Below are 22,980 nucleotides of genomic sequence, written 5' to 3'. Positions count from 1 at the left end.
CTCCAGTTTTGATATCAGGGGCTATGAGGGAGGGAGCAGAAGTGCTGAGTCAGTTGGTTTGATGATGAATGCTATAAAATGAAGAAAGATGTTTCTGGCACCACTCCAGTAACGTAGTTGCACCAGCTGGCACTCTGGGAGGAACTGAGGGGGGCCTTCCATGGGAAACATACCAGAATATTCTGGTAGTTGGTTACAGGGTTGAGAACGGAGTGGTTAACAGCGTAGAAACCCACATTGGCCCAGTGGTGTGGACCAGGCACTTTTCTTCTATGTATGATATTAACCCTGCAGCTCGTCAGGTGTGCACATGCCCCAAGAGAATGCTCGCATTGACCCCCTTACAACGATAGTCATTCTGGTGCCTGAGGTTGAAAGAGCACTGAGAGACATGAAGAGACACAAGGCATGAGGCCTGATTTAGTGCCTGTTGATATATATTGCAAAGAACCTCATTGGCGGGACGCTACCCTCACGGAGGTGTTCAATGCTGCATTAACTAGCAATGTCATGCCCCCATCCTGGCAGTCTGCTATTATTGTGCCAGTTTTCAAGTTGGGCGATCTGGATTGTCCATCCAATTACTGCGCAATCTCCCTTGTTGATGGGGCAGGTAAAGTGCTAGAGAAGGTTTTGCTAAATCGTCTACAAGGATGGGTAGATGCTCAAAACATCCTGACAGACGTACAAGATGGTTTTCAGTGGCAAATAGAGACCATTGACCAGGCCTTTAGGATTTATATGATCGCCTATAAATTTCGATAGTCAGGAAGTCATTGCTGTAACTTATTTTTGTAGATCTTAAAACAGCTTTTGTTTTAGTGGATATAGAGAAATTTGGAGGTAGACCCATCATTAGTATCAGCTATAATCAGGGCCACTGGATTTATGCCATTGTGCGACTGCAGCGAATTTCGCATAATTATAGGTTTGTTTCAAATTCCACATAGTCCATCTTCTGCAGCACAATCTGCAGATTTTAACAAAAACAAATTATTTCTAGCACTAACGGTTCAAAAGTTACTAAAAATGCAGTGACACATGTTAGCTCGCAATGGAAGGCCTTCTAGCAAAGGTGGACTGGTCAACTTTCTGATGCTTTTTGCCATATTTGGGTAATAAGCGGGTACTAAGGAGGTGCACCCAACATCCTGACAGTGTCATCAAGTTAAAATATAATGAAATAATGGAATAATGCTTTTGCAAAATGTGCCTCATTATGCCACATAATTTGCCTTTTCTTCTGCATAATTTATTCAGCCCTGCCGCCTAATTTGACCCTCTCCTGCTGCATTATTCCAGTGGCCCTGGCCCTCTACACTAATAATACAGCCAGAGTTAGGTATGGCCTTGGTGGGGGGGGGATGTACTAACCCTTTCCCAGTTGAGAAAGGCGTGTGGAAAGGGGGTTTGTTGGATCCCCTGCTCTTCAGTCTGTTCCTGAATGATGCATCATGATATATTGGATGGAGGACCCTCTAGATATCCCCATTATAGCTGAAAAAAGGGTGACATTGCTGCTACATGCCGATGACGCAGTATTAAAAGCGCAAACTGAGAACTCCTCCCATAGGCTTTTGCAGCAGTTTGGCGAATACTGTACTATGAAAACCTTTACTATCAATGGGAGCAAAACAAAGAATATGGTATTCTGGCCGTCCTCCGCTGTAAGCGGGTCACTTCGATTGTGGGAACCGGTCTAGAAATTGTTAAGCAGGTTGATTACCTAGGTATCCATTTCTCAGGGAACTTGCAATGGAGTTACCAGGCGCAGAAGGCGGCTCAAGTCATATGACAAATGGCTGGTGAGGTACTGAAATTTAGGTGCAAAGCCTGCGCCAGAAGCATCAGCATTGTTCTGCAAATATATAAACAGAGGGCAGTGGCGGCTGCTCTATATAGGGCAGAACTCTGGGGGTTTGCAAATGTGCGTCCACACCAGGTGGCTGAGAAGAACTTTCTTAGAGCACTGCTGAAGTTCCGTCCGGGCACCCCACTGGTGGCACTCTATAGGGAACTAAAGTTCACTCTAGTCTCTGAAACCGCATCGTTAAGACCAATCCTGTATGGGGTCAGGCTGATAAGAAACCCAAAGGCGGCTGTTTATTTGGAAACCCTAGAAGATGCTACCCACAAAAAGGAGTGCAGGGGAAGAACATGGTCAGCTCATGTCCAGAATGTCTTAAATGATTTACAGATGGGATCTATATGAGCTGCTCCAAGCAATGTCAGGCAAAATACTGCCAGCTTAATTGAGGAGTGGTACTGGGTGCATTTGATACTGAGGAAGTGCCAGGATGGAGGCCAAGGTTTGTTACACACAATTACTTTAGTAACACCTGTGCTCCCATGTGTACCGAGTATTTGGATCTGCTGTATCCTGAGTTTAGAAGAACTGTGTTCAGGTTGGGCATCCTGCTGACTAGGGACTACCCAACGCGTGCCTAGAGGCTTGCCATGGGAGGGAACCCCTGCAACTGTAGCTTTGATGAGATAGACACTGTAATTCACCTCCTTCTGTTCTGTAATAAACATGATTCCCAACCGACTGCACTGGCTGATTCCTCTTTTTAAGATACCAAGCAGTTAGAGATGCTAAGTCAGCAGTAGCACCGTTCATAAGGTCGGATGTTCCCGAGGTGGTTAACTCTGCTGTGTCATTCCTAAGGGTGGTGTGGACCTATCTGAGAGATCTGCCCTCTGTGTTAGGGATCACACAGATTAGTTAAATTTGTTAATTTACGAGGCCCCGTACACTTGTTCTATGATTAAATTATATACCATGCACTGGCCTCCAGGTAAAAGGCCGCCCTCTCACATTGGGACAATTCGTACACTTTAAACGTCCCATTTCTGCTGGCCTTTTGTGGTTGTAACGTTACATTGCTCTTATGCAGAATGGCATTCCAAAACAAACCTATATTTACACAAAAGTGTAAATTTACCTTATTGAATCAGGTCTTTCTCTCTGTTCTGAAAAGGTGGAAAGAGCCAGCAGTTTTTTATCCAGTAGTGGACAAAAATGCACAGAAAAGGAACTGGTATTACTAAATATAATCAATCAGTCCTTAATTTGAGGATATAAGTTATAATTGTCAGATAAAGGTTGCGGAGTTACGGCTAGAATCAGAGATCCTGGTCCCCCTCACACCAGATTCCAATACACCCATAATGAAGGTCTTAGAAATACCTCATGTGGGCTGCTCTTTCCAGGAAGTCAGTTTTGTCACTTTCCAAAGCTGCGTACGAAGGATTTTAAAATCAGTTTCTGTGGTATAAACAATTATAAAGAAACTTCCCTTTACATTACATTAAAAGGATAATTATTTCATTTTCGCTTTAGGTATTCATACAGACAGTACTGGCATTTTATTGGTTTAAAATAAAAATAAATACATTCTACTTTGCTTTAAAACTGTTATTTTGTGCAGTAGCATATTTGCTTATCTAAGTACGAATTGTGGATTTTCTTTGCAGGGGAGTTCAGGAGGTGCACCATTTTATTCAGCGATGTTGTGACATTTACCAATATATGTGCAGCCTGCGAGCCAATCCAAATTGTGAACATGCTGAATACTATGTATTCAAAGTTTGATCGTCTCACCAGTGTTCACGATGTGTATAAGGTAAGTACTGCCTGCTCCTGATCCTTTGAGCAAATGAGCGAGCATGCAGTTGGACCAGTATTGTGTACTGTATGGTCAGTATTCTCTGGCTATGTACTGTATTAGAGCACACAAGATGTCTTGCTTCTAAAATAAGTGAGGTCACAGAAAAATGATAAATGATCTCTAAATTTGTATGAAACATTACCATTCGAACAGAAAGTGTAAGCTTGTTCCAAAGTGTAGAACCTACAATAGTGAGTGAGAAGCAGCAACCTCTTTTTGTGCCCAGGTTCAGTGAGCACTTCGGGACCATACAAACAGTGGGAATATACTATACAAATCTGTATATCGTAATATACCATACCACGACACTCCACACCCAGTATAACAAAACATAGTGTAATATAATATAACATGACATAATATTACATAATAATCTAAAATCAAAGAATGAGTATGCTCTCACCAAGGATCTATAGTTTCTACATGTATCGTAGCACTCTGTGATCTGCTCCAAATATGACTGGACCATTTTCACTAGACCCATATGCATAAAGTGTAGACTCAGAGGGCCTCATTTCTAAGAATCTGACGCATCTGCTCTGATGCGTCAGATGTCTTGCGCTGCCCTAAGTCGACCTAACGACACCATGGATGTGCTGTATTTACAATACAGAGCTCCTTGGCACACATTTTTACAGATGTGTACACATCTGTGGTGCTAAACTTACACATTACTGGACTAGCAAAAAAATGACGCTACTCCAGCAATACCAGGAGGCCCCCATTGAGAAAAGCCCTGCGTCAGTTTTATGCCTGCTCTGAGCAGGCGCTAACATTCGGACACAATGAAGTCATAGAATGACATAGTAAAATGTTGTATATTTCATTGCATCAGTTATGCTTAGCTTTTCCTGTGGGAATGCCTGCCTTGCATACATTATACCTGGCGCAGGTATAATATGAAGCAAGGTTTTACAAACTGGCGCATTGGGCCCAATGCGTCAGTTTGTAAGTGTGGAGCAGTGTAGCGCACTGTTGTCGTGAGGGTACCTTAGTAGCTTTATGGGCATGTTATATTAGGCATATGCCTGCAGCCTGTGCTCTTTAACCTAGTTGAAATTCATTTTTATTTTCTGAGCAGAAGCTCTCTTCTGCAGTGATGTCTTATTTTCCTTTATCTTGTATGCTTTTAGCACAGAAACTGTTTTCATTCTTTGTACTCTTACATTCTCGTTCTGTGCTCTAATCAAGGCTGTCTCCAATATGTTGCTGGCACAAAGTGGAACACTGCGATCTCTGCCATTTTACGGAAACATGCGTGTTTTACGTTAGGGCAGTTTTCCTAGAACATTAGCTGTTTAATTATGAAACACCTCTGTGCCCCCTATACGTAAGAGGGAGAGTTCCAGCCAGAAGTTTGCCACTGCCTGCTGTCGCTTCATTGCAGCTGTCTGCTGAGACTTGACATATTTCTCTGCCTACATGAGATTTGGAAACTGTCACATTAAGAAGCCACAGCCCAGTTAAGGGAAATAGATAAGGAAATGTTACAGAAAGTATTAGCCATTGTAGATGATGAGATTAACACCTTGTCTGACCATATTTACTCTCTCAACAACATCATTTCCTCTACAATCGACATTATGCAAACTGACATGTCATCTTTACACCGTGGGCAGAGTCAACTTAGGTCCATTATGCAGTTAGGTTGGACACTACAGACATTGAAAAATGGTCACGTTCCATGGCATTACGTCAGGGCCAAGGACCTGTTTGTCGCATTCAATTTGATGCAACAGCAACAAATAATGGCTAAGAAAGTAGCGACATATAATATGCTGAAGATCGAAAAATTAGAAACGTTTCCTTTAACTGTGGCAGAAATACCATCTGCAGTCTAGCTAATTCATGGGGTTATTAATCTGCCTATTTTAACGCTTTAATTCTCCTTCTGCTTGAAACACATTTCTGTAGGCAGATATGAAAGGAACTTTATTTTAGCCACAGGCCTGCAGCCTGTGTCCTTTAGCCTTTTTGCAATTCATTTTATCCATTTTTATTTTCCTAGAAGAAGCTCTCCTCTTGATTTTTTATTTTCCTTTATCTTGTATGCTTTTAGCACAGAAACTGTTTTCATTCTTTGTACTCTCACATTCTCGTTCTGTGCTCTGCTCAAGGCTGTCTCCAGTATGTTGCCGGCACAAAGTGGAACACCACAATCTCTGCCACTTCACAGAAACCTGTGTGTTTTACATTAGGGCAGTTTTCCTAGAACATTAGCTGTTTTGTTCTAGAACATCTCTGTGCCCCCTATACATTAGAGGGAGAGTTACACCCAGAAGTTTGCCACCGCGTTCTCTCTCTGCCTACATGAAAGAGGACTCTCAGTAGACTAACAACTCTCTTCATTACTACCAAATCCAGGTATGGAGGATGGTGTCTTCCTAGTGCTTCTGAAGGGTGGATTAGAGCTAACATTGCTGTGATCTATTATAGTACTTTAGTAGCTTAGGTAGGAATTCCAAGACGTAGCATTCTGACATTATGGTGGCACTCTTCTTACGTTTCACTTTTCTTATCACCACATCATTATTATTATGTTTTATCATCCTAATCATTGCTGTACATGCCATTTTATCTAGAACACAATTGATTCAATAAAGTATATGGAACCAATCTTTGTTTTTGTTTGTCTTTGCATGTGTGAGACAAAGGTAACTGGGAGAAAAGGATGAGGGCTGTTCCCCCACAATTTCCCTGAGAAGTCAGAATGTCATGCGCTCAGCTGCCATAAATCACCACCACTTCCACGTGCTGGTGAGGTACTGCTAGCTGACCGAAAGAGTTGGTCCGACAGGTGTGGAATTGGAATACGTTCCCCACAACCTGGTGATGTTGCCATGCCACCCGAATCCAGAAGTCTCATTGGTACAATGAGAGCCAACACGTCACTGCTTTCACCACCGTTGCGTCAATAAAAAAATTACGCGATGGTGGCGCAAAGGCCTTGTAAATGAGGCCCAAAGTATGGTCTGCAGTAGCCTGGTCTTATTTTAAATGGGCTATTGCCTGCTCTTCGTGGTTTTAAGGGAAACTTTGCAGACATCCCTGATTCATGGTCATGGTTATGGTCGATCCTTGGACTGAGAACCTACTCGATGATGATGCAATGCAAGAATTTTTTTTCTGAAACATTGGTCATCTTTATGGAATACACAGAAAGTTTGTGTACATGTGGGCTAAGCTTACTGTCTTCTAGACAACAGGGGTACTGGACAAAATCACATTAGTAATCTCAGCGTTGAGATGCAGTCAACTCTGGGGCAACCACTTTTCAATTCACATTTGCAAAGAAAATCAGATTGACTTATTATGGCTTTATAGCCTGCTGCCAAGTTCTACAACAGTTCTTAAAGACCTTGAACTTGAGATGCTGCTCAGGCCTATAAAGAGGGAGGGATCATATAACAACCAATATAGCCGAAGGCAGAAAGGCTGTACGGCTGTTAGAACTTTACACCCACTGAGGGTACACTGTTCTAAATTCAAAAGGGAGAAAAAGAAAGACAGACATTTCAATGTTGGAACAGAAGGCTTAAACCAGCCATTATAAGTCCCAAGCCACTTTATGGGCTTCAGTGGAGCTCCCAGCATTCCAATGTTCTTATCATTATTATGCCCAGTGTCTACAGAGACATTCTAAGTATTGTTGAATAATCAGGGAGTTCATTCACAAAGTATGTTTGTACAAGTAAGTCAAACCTATTTGCATAAAAATTGCTATCTGAACTTATAAGGAGGAGAATGCTGATTCACAAACGTAGGATATACTGATTGTTTCATATGTAGATTAAATCTATGACCGTAGAAAATACACCAGATATGTGGATAATCCGTAGTAGCAATTGGGTGAAGAAAATTATGTTCCTATGAGAGTGTTAGTTAGTTGCCATGGCCAACGTGATAAACACCTATGTGGATATTATAAAGCACTTTATACAGTCCTGGCATGTCTGTATCTATTTCAAGTAGGTGTAAGGGGTGCAATAGTTCAAACAAGAGTTCCAAACTCCCCATGGTTCAAGGCTTATGGGGCTATGTTTTTTGATAGGAGAAAATGTCTTCTATCTGAAAAAAGGAAGGAAAACTTAATAGTTCAATTGTATACTTAACCTAATGTAAATCTAGGAGATTTTCTGCTCCTCAGGCAATCCCTAGATGTGCCGTAAGGGTTGATAGGGAAAAAAACTCATAAAATAATTCAGAGTAACCCGTGACATACAGCTGTAATTTTGAAGCCCAACAGGAATGTGAAAACTACCTAAATCATAGGCATAATTGCCCACAGTATTTCAGGATTTCGATGTTCATCCCATAGTCAATAATTCCTGATCAGATCGAAGAAAGGACTCTTTTGGTACTCTCCAGCAGAGATTCTAGGAAAGAGTAGAGAAGGACCTTAATTTGATAATGTGCTGGTGGCTCCTAAACTAAGTAATGCATAAGAAATGTTTTTTTGCTCCTGTCATGAGTTCCGGGCACTTATACAATAACAGATGGTTCACTCTGTTGAAGGCGGTGGAGAGGTCGATTGATCTAATTATGTGAAGGTCACCCACAATCACCTCCTTCAGCAGGCTATCCAGATTGTTAAGGTGGAAAGCACCGTGATGGGGACTGAACATCTAGGTTTTTCATTTGGTGGACTACCACAGAAAGCAGTAGTTTACTGTCAGTTGCTTGCTAGAACAGGGGCAATAAATCGTTTTAGCAAGAGGGGTTGTAATTGTGTTTTTAACATATGGTACTGTTGTTTAGAGACAAAACGGTAGGGGTGAATGGAGCCACCAAGGGCAATTCATAAGTATCAATCAATACATGTGACTCACGCATGCCCAAGCTGTTAGTCTGGATGTGGCTACACTGAAAGTGAATAGTAGGTAGGGCAGGATTGAGTCTGAGACACTCTCATATGGCTTTTGGCATCTCGCAGGGGCAAGGCTCACATATTTCAAATACTTGATTTGGTTTATGCCAAGATTAGACAACCTGTTATTTGTAAGGGTGTGATCTTGGTTCTTGCAGGATAGTGTTTATCATATCCTGAACAGTTTGGAATAGTTCTTTAGCTCATTTACTTACAGGGATGTTCATGTGGTTGTACCAAACCATTGACTTAGATGCCTGCATGTCTTGATATTGTCTATTAAACATTTTATGCAAGTGGCTATTCCAAGATTATTTTCCTCCATTTAGCTTAGTGACTGAAGGGTTTCTCTCATGGTTTTTAACTACAGTAAATATCCAGCAGCCATAGAGGCTCATACTAGGTTTGTATTGTGGTACAATAATATATGTTGGTACACTAGCATAATAGGTGGTTAGCTGTTAGGTACTTGAGTTCCTATTACTGAGTATGTTCTGGACCTGATCCCCAAATTCCAAGTTCAGCTCAGGAAGATGAGCTGTGACCACAGCAATAGCATCTGTTTGGACAAGGTCTGCCCAGAATTATCTCACATCCCTTGTGTGTATAAGGGATGTCTTAGACAAATATAACATTATGTGATACCATGTCCCTATGGAATTGAAATGTACACAATAAAATTTGCATTTGTAATACTGTTGACTTGCTGGTGACCTGACACTAATTGCTACAGCCTTGGGATGTTCAGCTTTGGAATACAAGCTGAGACCAAAATATTCAAAGATTGATTTACAAGAGGCTCTGAACGTTCTTCCTCAAGGAGTTTTAGGAAATGCTGTGGTATTTGTTTAAATAACGTTTATTAACATTTACAATTGACACACCACATGCAGAGGACAGGGTCACATACACGTTATATACACATAGATGTGGCCTATGCATAGAAGTGGTCTAGCGGCTTGAGCTACGCCTTTAGGACTTGAGGGCTTGAGTTTTCCAATTCAGACCTCAATGCTAGATTCAACATCATGTGATTCTGGACAAATCACTTAATTTCCCTCTTCTTAAATATGTATCTTTGTGTTATCCCCACGTGATGTACATAATCTTGTAGATCGTCTTCTGACCCTTTACATAATGTACAGCACTCTGTTGCTGCACAGCTAGGTTTGCGCTCTATAAATACCAACCTGTACATACAAATGTATCCAAATTAAAGGGGGCCGTCATGAATACACCAGATTAACGGACACAGAATTCCATAGCTTGCTCCTTATTATTGATTTATTTTAGAGTTTTGTATAGGGTTGACCATGTCACTTTGTAGTCCCTTCAGAGCTCTCACTTGTGGTTAAATCACAAAGGCGCAATTGACTGAGGACCTAAGGAATGCAGTACTTTCCGAATAATGCACCTGGTAATTTTGTCAGGGGTAGTAGCTCTTGTATAGATCCTATTGAGCCAAGTCCATTAACGAGGGTGAAGTTGTCCAATTCCACCATTGTTGTGCTGAAACAATAGGTCTTTCCTGAATATGGGGCAGGTAGGTTGGTTTCCTACAGTTAGGTTGAGGCCTTTCCAAATTTGAGGACCTAGGACTTCTTCCACCATGTTTGAGTCAACTGGGATTGCTTTGGTTGAGATGAGCAGCATTTTTGGACAGAAATATTCCCTCCATGAGTGGATAGTGCAAGGAGTGTTTTTGCAAGAGAAGTTGGTCTTGAACGACAAAGTCTTTGTGCACGGTACATAGAACTTTAAAGTGGACCAACAAAAGGACATCAATGAAAGATCACATCCTCATGTCTTTATGTATTTTAAACCTAGTCTATCAGCTTGGTTCTGGATTCTTTCTGTGCTTGTCATTTTTGTGGGCTGGCAGAAATAATGTTGCAATAATCCAATCTGGACATGCATATCGTTCCTGTTAGTACGATGGCCAAGTTGCACTGAAGAAGCAGGTGAGCTTTCCTGAGCAAGGATAGTTGGAAATGTGTGTGTTTCATGACACAGTTACACAGAGGAATAAAGGAAAACCCCAAGACAAACAGGATTCTAATTTTTCTGCTTCATGTGTTAGGGTTTGAGCTTGTCTTAGTGCTGGCAGCCATTTGAAGCAAAGGAATGGATTGGTAGTAGCTGCTTCCCTTATAAGGATGAGGTTCTCAGCTTTCCCTTTGCAGATAGAAGCTATTCTTCATCAACGAAGATCTGTGCTCCAACTACTTTGTCATATTCTTATTTTGGTCAGCCAAATCACTCTCTAGCCCTAGGGAGATCTGAGTGACATCTGCATACATCCGTAACTCAGATGTGTACATTGATGACTTTGACAAGCAGTAAGTTTGAAGGCACTGACGATTCAGTTGTAAAATAAACACAGGAAATCTATTTTCAGCATTTTTCTTACTTTTATCATCAGGAATGGAACAAATGGGTTTGGTCCCAGTCCATATACTAAACGCATTTATGCACGAGGGTAAACATGGAGGAAACTGACTGTAAGATAGATATTAAATATGTAAACACATTATTCCTTATAAATTATTTTAAATCTGTAACAGAAATGTTAACAAAGAAATTGTAGTCGATTATTTTCCACTGTGTTTGCCCTAGTGCACAAAGCACTCTGTGGTATAGACTCAACCAGAATGTGTCCCCAGTCCATATTCCACAAGCAGCAAAAAAGCACGTTCTCGTTGGATGCCTGTTGTTTCAAACGAGTGCAATGTTTCCATAATACCCTGCATGCAAAAAGTTTAGTTTGGAGCGAATACCACTCACTTCGTTTTGAACACAAGCGTAAAAAAGTGTGCACCTTTTACCATGATTGTTGCACCAGTTCAAAATATCTGTGCTAAGATCTCAGATTTTGTTACTTTTAGTAAACTTTGTAACATTGATGCTGTTGTGAACATGCGGGAAAGAAGTCTAAAGTCCACTGTAATCTTCTACCCTCACCTACCCTGGCAGGTGGAGACGATCGGTGATGCGTACATGGTGGTGGGAGGGGTGCCAATTCCTGTTGCAAGCCATGCTGAGCGAGTAGCCAACTTTGCCCTGGGAATGAGGATTGCTGCAAGGGAGGTGATGAACCCAGTAACTGGGGAACCTATTCAGGTAAGCAAGCCAAGTTTGGCTATGTTCCACTAAAATACCATTACAATGTGCATTTATGCATAGATGGCACGCTCACAATTGTAACAAATGCAATGAGGAAGGTGGAGACATACGAATTATGGGTCATAACCTAAGGGAATCCATGATCTGAGCAGATCTTCATCAATTATACACAGTAAAAATTTTCTACAGGTAGAGCTATGCAAAATAACGTCTCTAACTCATCCTGGTCTCAAAAACTGATATAGCCTTACCTCAAATGCTAGCCACACGTAACTATGTTCCTAATCCTCATGAATGTATAAGCCCCTTGCAGTCCATAATGGTACATAATGCTGCCAAATGCCACCTTCAACCCGCTCTATATGTTGTGCAGTTGGAAAAATGTATCCTCTTTAGTGTGATAGGAATGAAACATGAGAAAAAGGACCAGCCCTGATATCATATTCACTCTTCAGCCTTGGTCTGTGGATCTCTGCATCAGTGGATGTCACAGCATGGCAGTGGCAGGGTCCAGTGGGACCAGAAGAAGACTGGCTCCTTAGCAGTTGAGTCTGAGAGGACTTCTGCAGTTTCTTAATTTTCTGCACATGACCCTCCGGGCTTTGTTGTCTGCATCTAACGTCTTTCTTTTCTCTGCAGCTTTGCCAGCAGCTTCCAGCTCATTTGATACAGTCATTGCTCCTTCCCTGCAATCTGTAACACCTGATCTTTGACCATCAATTTCAGAGACAGCACAGTCTGTTTCTGATCAGGCGAAATATAGTAGACATTGATACCAGATTCCACAATTGATTCCACTATTTATATGTGAACACTCAGCACAGGCCCCTTCTCTTTGATCAGCAATATAAATAATACGTAAAAATTAGGAAATCATTGCAAACAAATTCATAAGTAATAAATGGAGAGCCATACACAAATACTTACACAGCCCACCACTTAAGTCCTCATTCCCAGTAGCCTTTTATATGGTGAGGAAATAAAAGGGAATCAGTATATCCATTTCCAGCCATTATCCACACATCATAAAACAACCTTTGTTGAACTTAATCTTACTCACACCTGTACATGTTTTGTCTCTGCCCATTCTGCAACATGTACATCTTCTGTGCCTTTTCCGTCATGTGTCTCACCTTAACAGGAGACCAATTTACAACCCTTGCCTAACTCAAATATATGTAGTAACCATTCTGAGGCATTTCGTAAGGTCGCTGGTCATCGATTTTCATCAAAAATGGACATTTCCACTTGAATAGAAAATGGCTCCCTAACCAAAAATGTAAGGCGCCACCTTTGATACTTGTAACCTTACTATCATGATCCCAAATGAATTTCAACTAAGGGCCTCATTTAGACAGCAGAGGGAGGGCTGTACTTTATCATGAGAAAAATACTCCATCGCCCTGACAGAGCACCTGTCCTCTGAATCTAGAGGCATCTGCATTTCTGAATTGGGTGGGCAGTCAAATGGTCAAAACTTTGACAGTTCTTACTCCGTAGGAGGTGTATGTTAGTGACAGAGATGGAGTAGTTGCTGTGTCTGACACACTGATGTTTTGTCTGACTCTAAATGAGGGGGTGGAACTTCAGTTGAGAAAAAGTGTACTCTATTGTTGTTGAGGCGGAGTACCCAGTCCACTAAACTCAAAATCAGGGCTTCCGTAATCTCACTAGCTGCTTTTTATGTGGCAGATGTATAATTACTTTGATTACTTGATTAGGCAAGTCCATTTCCACTGGGATGATATGATGTTGTCAACTAATGTTCAATTTCTAAATTGTGCAAATATTCCTTCATTTTGACTGATTTCATATTCACACATATGATAGAGATCAAATTTTACTAATACATTAGTGGCACAGAAGTTAGCACACGGTGAGTGATAAACCTTAATTTAAAAATCTAACAGAGAAATTAACATGAAGTGTAAAATGTGCACGTTTGAATAATGGTGGTCATTATGACCTCCATTTCTTTTTGACATCACGTTTTGCTATGAAAGATGTTGTGCATTTATATTTTAGTGAACTACTGACATGGATTAGTATTAAAAGTATTATTTTTAGAGATTCAGTAGTAATTAAGTATATTATGAGTATTAGACGAACGTAAATTAATTGTACTTATATTGATTTAAATTAATTTATTAACCTGAGTGACATGTCTGCAAAAAATTAATGCATGTTTAAACTACTTTCTAATGTTATGCATGAATAATGATTGAAATTAAATAGTTTGCTTTGTATATTTGAATATAATTGTAAAGTGTGCAATAGGATTTATATGTATTAATTGCATTAAAATGTATTTGGGTTTCCTTAGCTTGGAGATTCATCTCTGCAGTAGTAGGGGAAAAGTGCTAAATTATTCTGTTTCCTTTGACCTGAGTTCATTCCTAGGTTGCTGATGTGTTAGAGAATGCCCTGTTGTATTAAAGAGAGAGAGCATGTTTTAACTAATAACAAACGTAAAAGTATTGTTCTAGCTGTCGAACAAGACAGGAATTTTTGTACAATTCACATGAGAACTGTTAGAATTATCCTGTGCACTGTGGGAAAGAATCAAAAAGTTTCAATTGATAAATAAGTGTTATATTTTGGTGGAAATGTATGAATTAATCAAGATGATTTTGCATCTTGCCTGAGAAAATCCGGTATAGTTGCAAACTTGATATGTCGTCAATTGTTTGTCATTGGATATTGACTAATTTGCACAAGATGAGCCCACATGGAGGACCAATCAGAAACTTGTGGACATTTCTTGTTAGGGAGAGACTTTTAAAACCTTTAGTCAATCGAGTCCTGCTTATCACCCGCCACTGTAATGCTACTCTCTGTTCTTCTCAATCCTTGTATCCCTTAGAATTCTTCTGAAGAATTAAAGTAATTCTTTCTATTTGCCCCATTTACTTATGCTGTTCAGTACTAATATGCCCAACAAATTCTGAACTGCTGACCTGCCCTATGTTCAGCCCGTGTTCTGCACTGTCTCTGATGCTGCTGTCTACTAATGCTGAGAAGTTGTAAGCGCTCTGGATCAATAAATCTTTCCTGTTTGCTCTCCCATGAGGAGAGTTTTATAATCCTTAATGTGGTTTGTTGTTTCTTTTTCAGCTTAGATGATTACACCAGTGTATTTTTATAGTGAGTTATCCTAGTTAGATGATTTTTCCAAATTATTTTTGTCTTTTCTTTTGTTTTGTCCACATGTGTTAGCCCATCCCAGCACATGCAAGTCCAAATTCTTATTAGGGATAGGGATGGTCAAGCCTCGAAAACTGACTGTTATTGAGTTTGATGATTTGCTGATGTCACCATCATCTGCATTGGAATTTAATTTTAATGTGCATATTATAGTTTGTTAATCAGTGTTATCCTCTCGGAGTGCTTAACAGTATTGATGTTTAGTAGGCTTAATCTCTTTAGACATTTTGGACAGCCTGTGCTTTTCATGTGTGTTTATAACTTAGTTTTGTACACCATTTACGTTACATTGACTTTGTGGTTGTAATAAAGCGTTAACACTTTATTCAGTTTGGTGTTTTGTTTCTGTGGCCTAATTGGACATGGTGTTTAAAATTGTTTGTTTTTCATGGTATTGATTTATGTTGAATGAATCTGATTACCACACTCCTCACTGACTCCAAAGATCCAATCGATCTCTAGTGTAGGTGGGACCAGTTGTGGGTCTCACCAGAGTGTGTGCCATTTCTAAACCTAAGGCAGAAAGGAGACTTCTGCGTGTGCTCCAGCACGTTTGTCACTCAGAAGCACTGAAGAGGTACTTTCACTCAAGTAAACCCTTTTGAAGACTCTCAGAACCGTGTCAGTATCTGCCTTTTCAACAACTGTGTTATTATCTTCCTTTGACCCTGAACTATTTTTAATTGTTGACTATCTTTTCGCATGGCATTTTGTAATAGTAAAAATGGCACCAAGGTGTCTATGATGATTAGTGTGTTTTGCCCACACATTCACACTTTGCATATTTCCTCACTACTCTCTTAATTTACTGGTCTGTACCTCACCACCAGTATGTGTCTCTAACCATTGTTTTGTTTGCACTTACCCCATATGTCACTAATCCTTATGATATGTTTTCATGAGCTTAGAATGCATTCTTATGAGTGGAATGGAGTTTCCCCTTCTCATTATACCACATCGGCATCCGTTAATTTATCCTAGCTCTTCACAGGATCTTTTTTTCTACCTCTCTCAATAATATTTTTCGCCTCTCATCATCAAAATAATCTTCACATAGTGTTAATTTCAGACAGTTAGGGGCAAGTATTAGTGATTGATGTGGTAAAGCTGCCAGTTGGACAGATGATAAAGAAATTCCTGAAAGTTTTCTGCAGGAAAATGGGGCAACCGAAGATTAATGCATAGTATAAGGGTAAAAGAGGATGCAATGGCTAGGGTCCACAGTATGAGAAATATCCTAACCCAGAGGAATTAAGTTGTGTCAGAATTAGAAAAACTGAAGGGAGCAGGTATTTTTGAACCCATAGATTCAGCTTCCTGAGTGGCCTTTTTTGAGGTTGCACAAAAACTCTAAAGGCTCAGCACTGTACTCATGTGGATTAATATCAGGCAGGATTAAGGTACCTTCCAGATTTTCTAAAAAATTCCCTTTCCACATGACTTCTATAAAAATTGTAATGGGAAATCCAGAATCTGCTAAATTGTGTCTTCCTGCTACACCAGTTGTAATTAAACAAATAGTTTTTTTTACATCCACCACATAACTATTAAATTAATTTTGAATTACAACTTTATTTAATGGATATATATTAAATTAAAATTATTTGTCTAAAATTTAAATTAGAAAATATATTCCCATATAAAAAAAATACCTTTTTTAATGTGAATTATTAATTATTATCAGTGATGTATAAAACGAATGAAAATAAATTTACTTATTTTGTATTGAATGTATGTTTACAAATGTATTGGTATATTATTTAATTAACTTTGTTACATTATTTTTTACATTCAAAATGTGTTATTAACATATGTTATGAATAAATAATAAATATGTACTATTTTTTTATATTTTATTTTGTATATTTTAAACTATTTTAAATATTTTGATATAAGTTAACAGTATTTCCTAAGGAGTTTTTTTTTATCAAACATTTTATTTTATTTTATTCATTGTCATTTTTTATTAGTGTCAAAAACAAGATTGGTGGGATGGTATATCTATCAGCACAAAGGGCACAGTTTACATTCAGTTTCCTATGGGTTTTTATTTTAAGCCCCTTGATAAACATGCTATTGTTTATTCGTCAAAGATGGAGGACTAATCATCATGCTCCTCAGAATGAAAGATGCTTCTACTGGTTAAGCGATGTTGACACCCAAATCTTCGAAGGTCAACCATACAAGCTACCAATAAATCATTTGAACTCATGTGCTTTCTTTGTTATGAGAGCACAGTAGGTGATCTATGCATAAGCATTTCAAAATAACAAACTATAGAAATACAAACCAGCAAAGGCGCACATTGATCAGGGCATTGTGTCAGACAGTATACATTGGAGAGCTGTACACTAGCAAATTGCTGTTTTTCACATTTTCGTCTGACTGATCAATATCTAATGGAGAAATTCATAGTCAGAACCTCAGACAAGTGTCATCCCAGTCATATCCCACATATCAATAGGCCTTGTTCCTTTACAAACTTTGTTGTGCACTGGTTTCATGGTATTTGTTCTGGCAGTGTCTAATGCCATTCATGGAACACCTCTGTGTTACTAGTGTTGGAAGCTTATTGCCTGAATACAATATACAAGCTGCACATTTCCGGTTATGTCAGTGTTGGCTTACAGTAAGGGGCCTGTAGTAAGAGGAATTTGCTTTAATTTGTGCCTCCTATTCTTCAAAAAAATATTTTTCCATCCAATGGAGATGTTTACTGCACCGTGTAATTGACAAATGGGAAATTATAAGCTATGGCAACTCAAGAGAGTGCACAGGAACATTTCAGGAGAATGTGTAAATCTTGTATGTATACATTTATGTGCATGGCAATTCTGTAGCAAGAACCAAGCCAACATTTTGAAATGGTCCACTGTATGGCCATCCAGGGCAACATTGTGCTGTTGGAGTATGGCTCACTCACCACAAAAATATAGAGAGGTGTCCTAGGGACATAAGTTGGGGTGAGAGAGGAATCTTAACTCCATAAATGGAAACTGGCAAAACATTTTGCAAACAGTGGACGCCCTGCACAGGGAGCTTGGAGTAGCAACTAATGAGGCACCATCCACCACATAGGTACATGATCTGAAGGGAAATAAAATGGTGGAACCACAGAGCAGAAATTTGCAATCCATGCTGTCTGCTGGTTATGTACTAAATCAGATTTACCAAGTTAATGTAGGTACAGTATGTACAGTTGTCAAAACAATTTTGTTGAAAACATTTGCCTTCTGCCCAAAAGGGCATCATCATAAGACAATTGGTATCTAATGCCTACTTCAGGACATGACCAAATGTCATGTGATTTGTAGCAAGTCATGTTATTTTTTTGTGCCTGAAATTGCACATAAATGTAATGTAAAAATAAGGGCACCTTTTTTCCTTTTAGTTTTCCTCAATAACCAGTTCTTTCTTCTTATCCACTGCATATTTGCTTTCGTAATGCTATCACCTGGATTGGGTACCATACTGTTGTACAGCAAAACATGGTGAAGATTCATTCTGTGGCAATAGAGTGTGAAAAGAGAAGGGGACGTGAGTCCAAATTTACATCATTTCTGAAAGCTGAAAGATGAACTGAGTTTGGTAGCCTTTGATAATATAGATATCGGGAGTAAGGGGTATATTCCACTGGATGTGGTGAAGGGGAGATTGTTAGAACTAGCACACAAGTAACATTTGGGGCAGAAGCTTATGAGGAAATGCTTTGAAGAAAGGTGCTGGTGGCCCAGGTTGGATGTCGAAGGATGGGTGTAAAGATGTAATATTTGCATGGAAAGTAAAAAGCGATTTAAAATGGGAGGACCAGCAGAAGATTTGCTTGGATTCCACTGGGTGAATGGACTATTAGAGGGCGTCGTAACGCTATGGATTAGTGGTGGTGGATGTTTTCATTAGATGGCTAGCCTTTGAATTTGTAAAGAAACTCCCCACAGATTCCACCATCAAGGTGTTAAAATATCTTCTGAATGGAAGGTTGACCAATATTTTTGGTGACCAACAAAGAGACACAATAAACCTCTGAGTTTTATGAAGGCTCATGGAGTGAAGCATGTAATAACCTCCCTGTACAAGCCTCAGGGAAACAGCATAGTGGAGTGAGTCAATCAATTAATTAACAGTATGATACAAATCGATGTGAGTGGGAGGACGAATGTAAGAAAGCTGTGGGAGAGATGATTTGAGCATATTGCGCATATTGCGCCACACAAAATGGTGCAAGAGGTGAAATCCCATTTGCAGCGATGGGGGGTAAAGAACCAAAGATAAAATTGAAGCTGCATTGGATGATTCACAAGAATACCATTGGAATAAAGACAGCAAAATCTGGTGATGGACGGTTACAACCAAATGACTGGGTTAAGATCAGGTTAGGGGCAAAAGATGAGGACATGAATACATTCCCAAGTTCAATAGAAGTGGAAAAATGATATGAGTGGCATGTAGTGCTGAAAAATGGTCAGAACTGGAACAGGAGCAGGGTGGTCTTTCACCGTAGGAAGAGTGAAGGTGATTAAAAGGAGTTGTAATAAAGAAGGTACAATGAAAGAGAAACAGGTTGTAGCAGTGTTATGATAATGAAGGATGAAGAAAAGGTGGGCAGTACACAGCACAAGTTAAGGGCAACAGAGAATGTGAGAGAGAAAGGATGTGGTTATGAGAGAAAAATTCTGGAAAGAACTGAAGGAGGAGGTTGATGGATTGAGCGACACAAGGAGCTAAGCCTACCAGCTAGGTTGCATGATTATGTTTTAGAACAGTGCTCTCCTCTATTATGTTGCCTTATGAGAGATAAAGCTATCCCGGGCTGAGGTATTTTGTGGTGGCTCTTTGTCATTGGGCAGGTACAGTGGAGTGAAGTCCCTTCATTCATAATTGTAATGGCTCATTACTTAATTTGTTTGTTGGTAAAGAAAGGAGATATGTTATATTGATGTAGTAGGCATATGTGTGACAGCACTAACACCTGGCTGTGTTGTCATTATGAACTTCAATATGTTATCAACCTGGTGGAGCTGTGTGAGATCACCATGTTCTACTGGGGTTTCAGATAGTTGCTCCTGTACAAGCAAGGGTGGCTGCAGGACTGTGCTCGATGTTTGTCTAATGAAGGGTTTACTTTTTACCAGACATGTATGGGAGCTTCTCTTCACTGGTCATAATGCAACACTTGGGAATAGCAAGAAAAGAACATATAGACCACACTGTGATGCATGCAGGTCATCACATTGCAACCTCTCTGACAGGCTCTCTGACAGGATAGGCCATGACTGCAGACATTGACCTGCTTCATCATGCACTCTGCGAGAGAAAATGAGCACAAATCAGCCCATACACATGCTGTGTCCTCTCTGACAGATAAGTAATCCAGTGGCCTGATGCGCATGATGTTCCATCCCCACTTGACAAACTGCAGACACAAGCGTATTTATTACCCAGAGATAGAGCATGACAGCACTTTAAGCTGCCGACAAACACACCCAAGACATTTGTAGCCCTCAAGTCAGAAAGTGCTCACATATGCCTGGGCAGCCTCTCCACTCTTCCAGTTTTATCTTGAAGTATGTGCAACTGGGTACATTTTAAGGTTATGGCAACTCACTTTGGAATTAAATGCCCTTATAGAGGCACTTAGGCTGGGGCTTGCATCTCTACAGAGGCAGTCCAGGAAAATAGCTCTTTTTGCATGATTACCCCAATTTTTAACTGATGCTGCTGTGTTTTGTGACTCTGTTCATTATTACTCTGCTAACAGGCCTCAATGCATGTGCTCAGATCTCCAAACCATGTTGAAAATGGCCTTACTCCTCATTGGCATATGTGATGTACCATTAAGTCCCTAGTATGTGATACAAAGTGTACCCAGGGCCTTTAAGTTAAATGTCTCTAGTGGACTGCAGCACCCTTGTGCAACGCAATGCAGTGACTCACTACAGTGACGGTGCAAACATGACTGCAGGCCTGCTTCTGTAATCTGTTTATGAAGACCTGTCAAAATTGCCCTCTTTTTTTACATGCGTAAACTTTCCTTTTAAATATTAATAAGTCACTCTTAAATAGGCCTTAATGCCAGTAGGATAGTGTGCATATTACTTAAAAGTACGGCATGCAAAGGTTTAATGTTAAACATGTCCTTACAGTGAAATGGCCTTCAAGTCTATTTTTACTGTTGCAGGGTTAGCTGTCCCATAGGAAAGTACTAGGAAACAATATTAAATGTAATAATGTTATTATAAGTCCAATTCACTCATAAAATCAGATTTGAAATAAATATTTTAAAAAAGGTCAAATTTTCCCTGCCTAAAACCTCTAGAATCCCATTAGCATGAGCTGCCAACTGTCACCTGGGAGACCCTTTAATGAGGTGTGAACTTGCTCATAGAGCTGAGACATAGGCCTTAGGTGTGGGGAGGTGTTCAGTTCCTCTGGCAGGAAGAACATATGAGGGGCATTGTGGGATTGTTTGAAGAAGGGCACACAGAAAGTGATGCAAAAGTGGGCAGCAACAACTGTCTGAATGCCCTCCTCACCATGGGAGATAACAGTAGGTATAACTTCTGACCAGAGTAAACCTGGTTTCTGTATGCAACCCATGCTCCATTGCAGTAGGCCCTTAATCACACCTATGTACTGGTCACATGCATTAACAAGACAGATGTTGCCACTTACTGCTTTTTGGTGCTATTTACATTTATGACTATAAAACTCCATATCTCCAGAATGCCTTATTGGGTTTTTTGCTGTTTTGGTGTCATTTTGGTTATTAAATTATTCTATAGTTTTATGAAATAGAATGGGATCTTAATTGTGTTGTTTTACCCTTTTTAAGAGGTTTGATATCTCTAAATGCCTTGAACATTTTCTGTTAAGCCTGCCTCCTTTGTGTCATAGCTACCAAGGGTTGAGCTCTGGTTTAAATTACTGAAACCTTTACTAGATTTAACAAGAACATTGAACCTATTACTTGAGGTGGACTACCAGCCACCCCAGCTAGTAATTCACTTTCTCACAGACAATGAAGTCTTCAGTGACTTACAGTATCCTTGTAATGCACACTTTATGTACTTTATTCCATATATAAGAACATAAGACAGGAATGAACACACAAAAATATAAATGAAACAGCTGTAATAACCACCAGATTAAAACTCAGTTCTAAAAATGTTATTAAAGATTTTTCAAGTCACTATTTTGTGCCTTTAAACCATCACTTCTATGTTTATAACATTGGAGTCGATGAGGGTTTTCTAAAATGTTCTTGTTGGTTCTCCCTGACAGATCAGAGTTGGGATACACACTGGACCAGTCCTGGCTGGAGTAGTTGGTGTTAAGATGCCCAGATACTGCTTGTTTGGGGACACTGTCAACACAGCTTCTCGAATGGAAAGTCATGGGGTTCCAGATAAAATACATCTCAGCCCAACATCATTTAGGTACAAGAGTGAATAGAAATGTAAATGTATCTCGGCCATTATAATCTGGTTTTATATATTTAAAAATATGATTTTGTAAATGGTGTTGGAATCTTAGACAGAGATTTAGGTAAATCATCCATCCATGCTTAATTTATTTTAAGAACATGAATACGTAATTCTTATTATGATTTTTCAGCAATTTATAATTTAAAACAGGACTTTCTAGCTTGCTGTAGACTCACCTTAAATAAGCACAATCATTTGGATAGCTTTAGAAGTGCTAATACTAGTACTAATGCTTTTGAATCTTGTGAGGATTTCGAAATGCTAAAGAACTTTCAAATATATAATGTAAGTATGTTCTTGTAGAATATATAAAACTCAAGCTATCTCATTTTCAGAGTCTTAATTGCAGATAGAAAAGTGCCTGTTTTGACTTCAGATCAGTTCTCATGTTGGTGAAGCAGTTTGCAATAATGTTCTTCTGAAGAAACTAAACTCTCTAATGTTGAAGCTATAGCAAACATGCAGCACCTTGATAAATTACTAGAGTGTGACATGACCTATTTGATTCAGTATCTTATGGAAATCCTTTTCAGACAGAATGTCATCATTTCAGAGTAGTGAAATATGTTTTGGTTTACATTTTGGAAGAACGATGGCACCATTATCCTCACTGAGTCCCACACTGTTCAAC

The 22,980-nt window shown here is 39.6% G+C and overlaps 1 protein-coding gene across 1 annotated transcript in view; it reads left to right on the top strand.

The window, feature by feature from the left end:
- The window catches only part of LOC138249586 (guanylate cyclase soluble subunit beta-2-like), a 278,483-nt gene that overhangs the window by 189,927 nt on the left and 65,576 nt on the right, over window positions 1–22,980 (top strand). Inside the window, exons 11-13 of the mRNA XM_069203529.1 lie at window positions 3,478–3,626; window positions 11,512–11,658; window positions 22,147–22,301. Coding sequence (XP_069059630.1) covers window positions 3,478–3,626; window positions 11,512–11,658; window positions 22,147–22,301 — 451 coding nt within the window. The remainder of the gene's footprint in view (window positions 1–3,477; window positions 3,627–11,511; window positions 11,659–22,146; window positions 22,302–22,980) is intronic.

Source organism: Pleurodeles waltl, chromosome 8, assembly GCF_031143425.1.
Source record: "Pleurodeles waltl isolate 20211129_DDA chromosome 8, aPleWal1.hap1.20221129, whole genome shotgun sequence".
In the NCBI taxonomy this organism is placed as follows: domain Eukaryota; kingdom Metazoa; phylum Chordata; class Amphibia; order Caudata; family Salamandridae; genus Pleurodeles; species Pleurodeles waltl.
The sequence above is the reverse complement of the archived record's forward strand: the minus strand, read 5'-3'. Positions and strand labels throughout refer to the sequence as shown.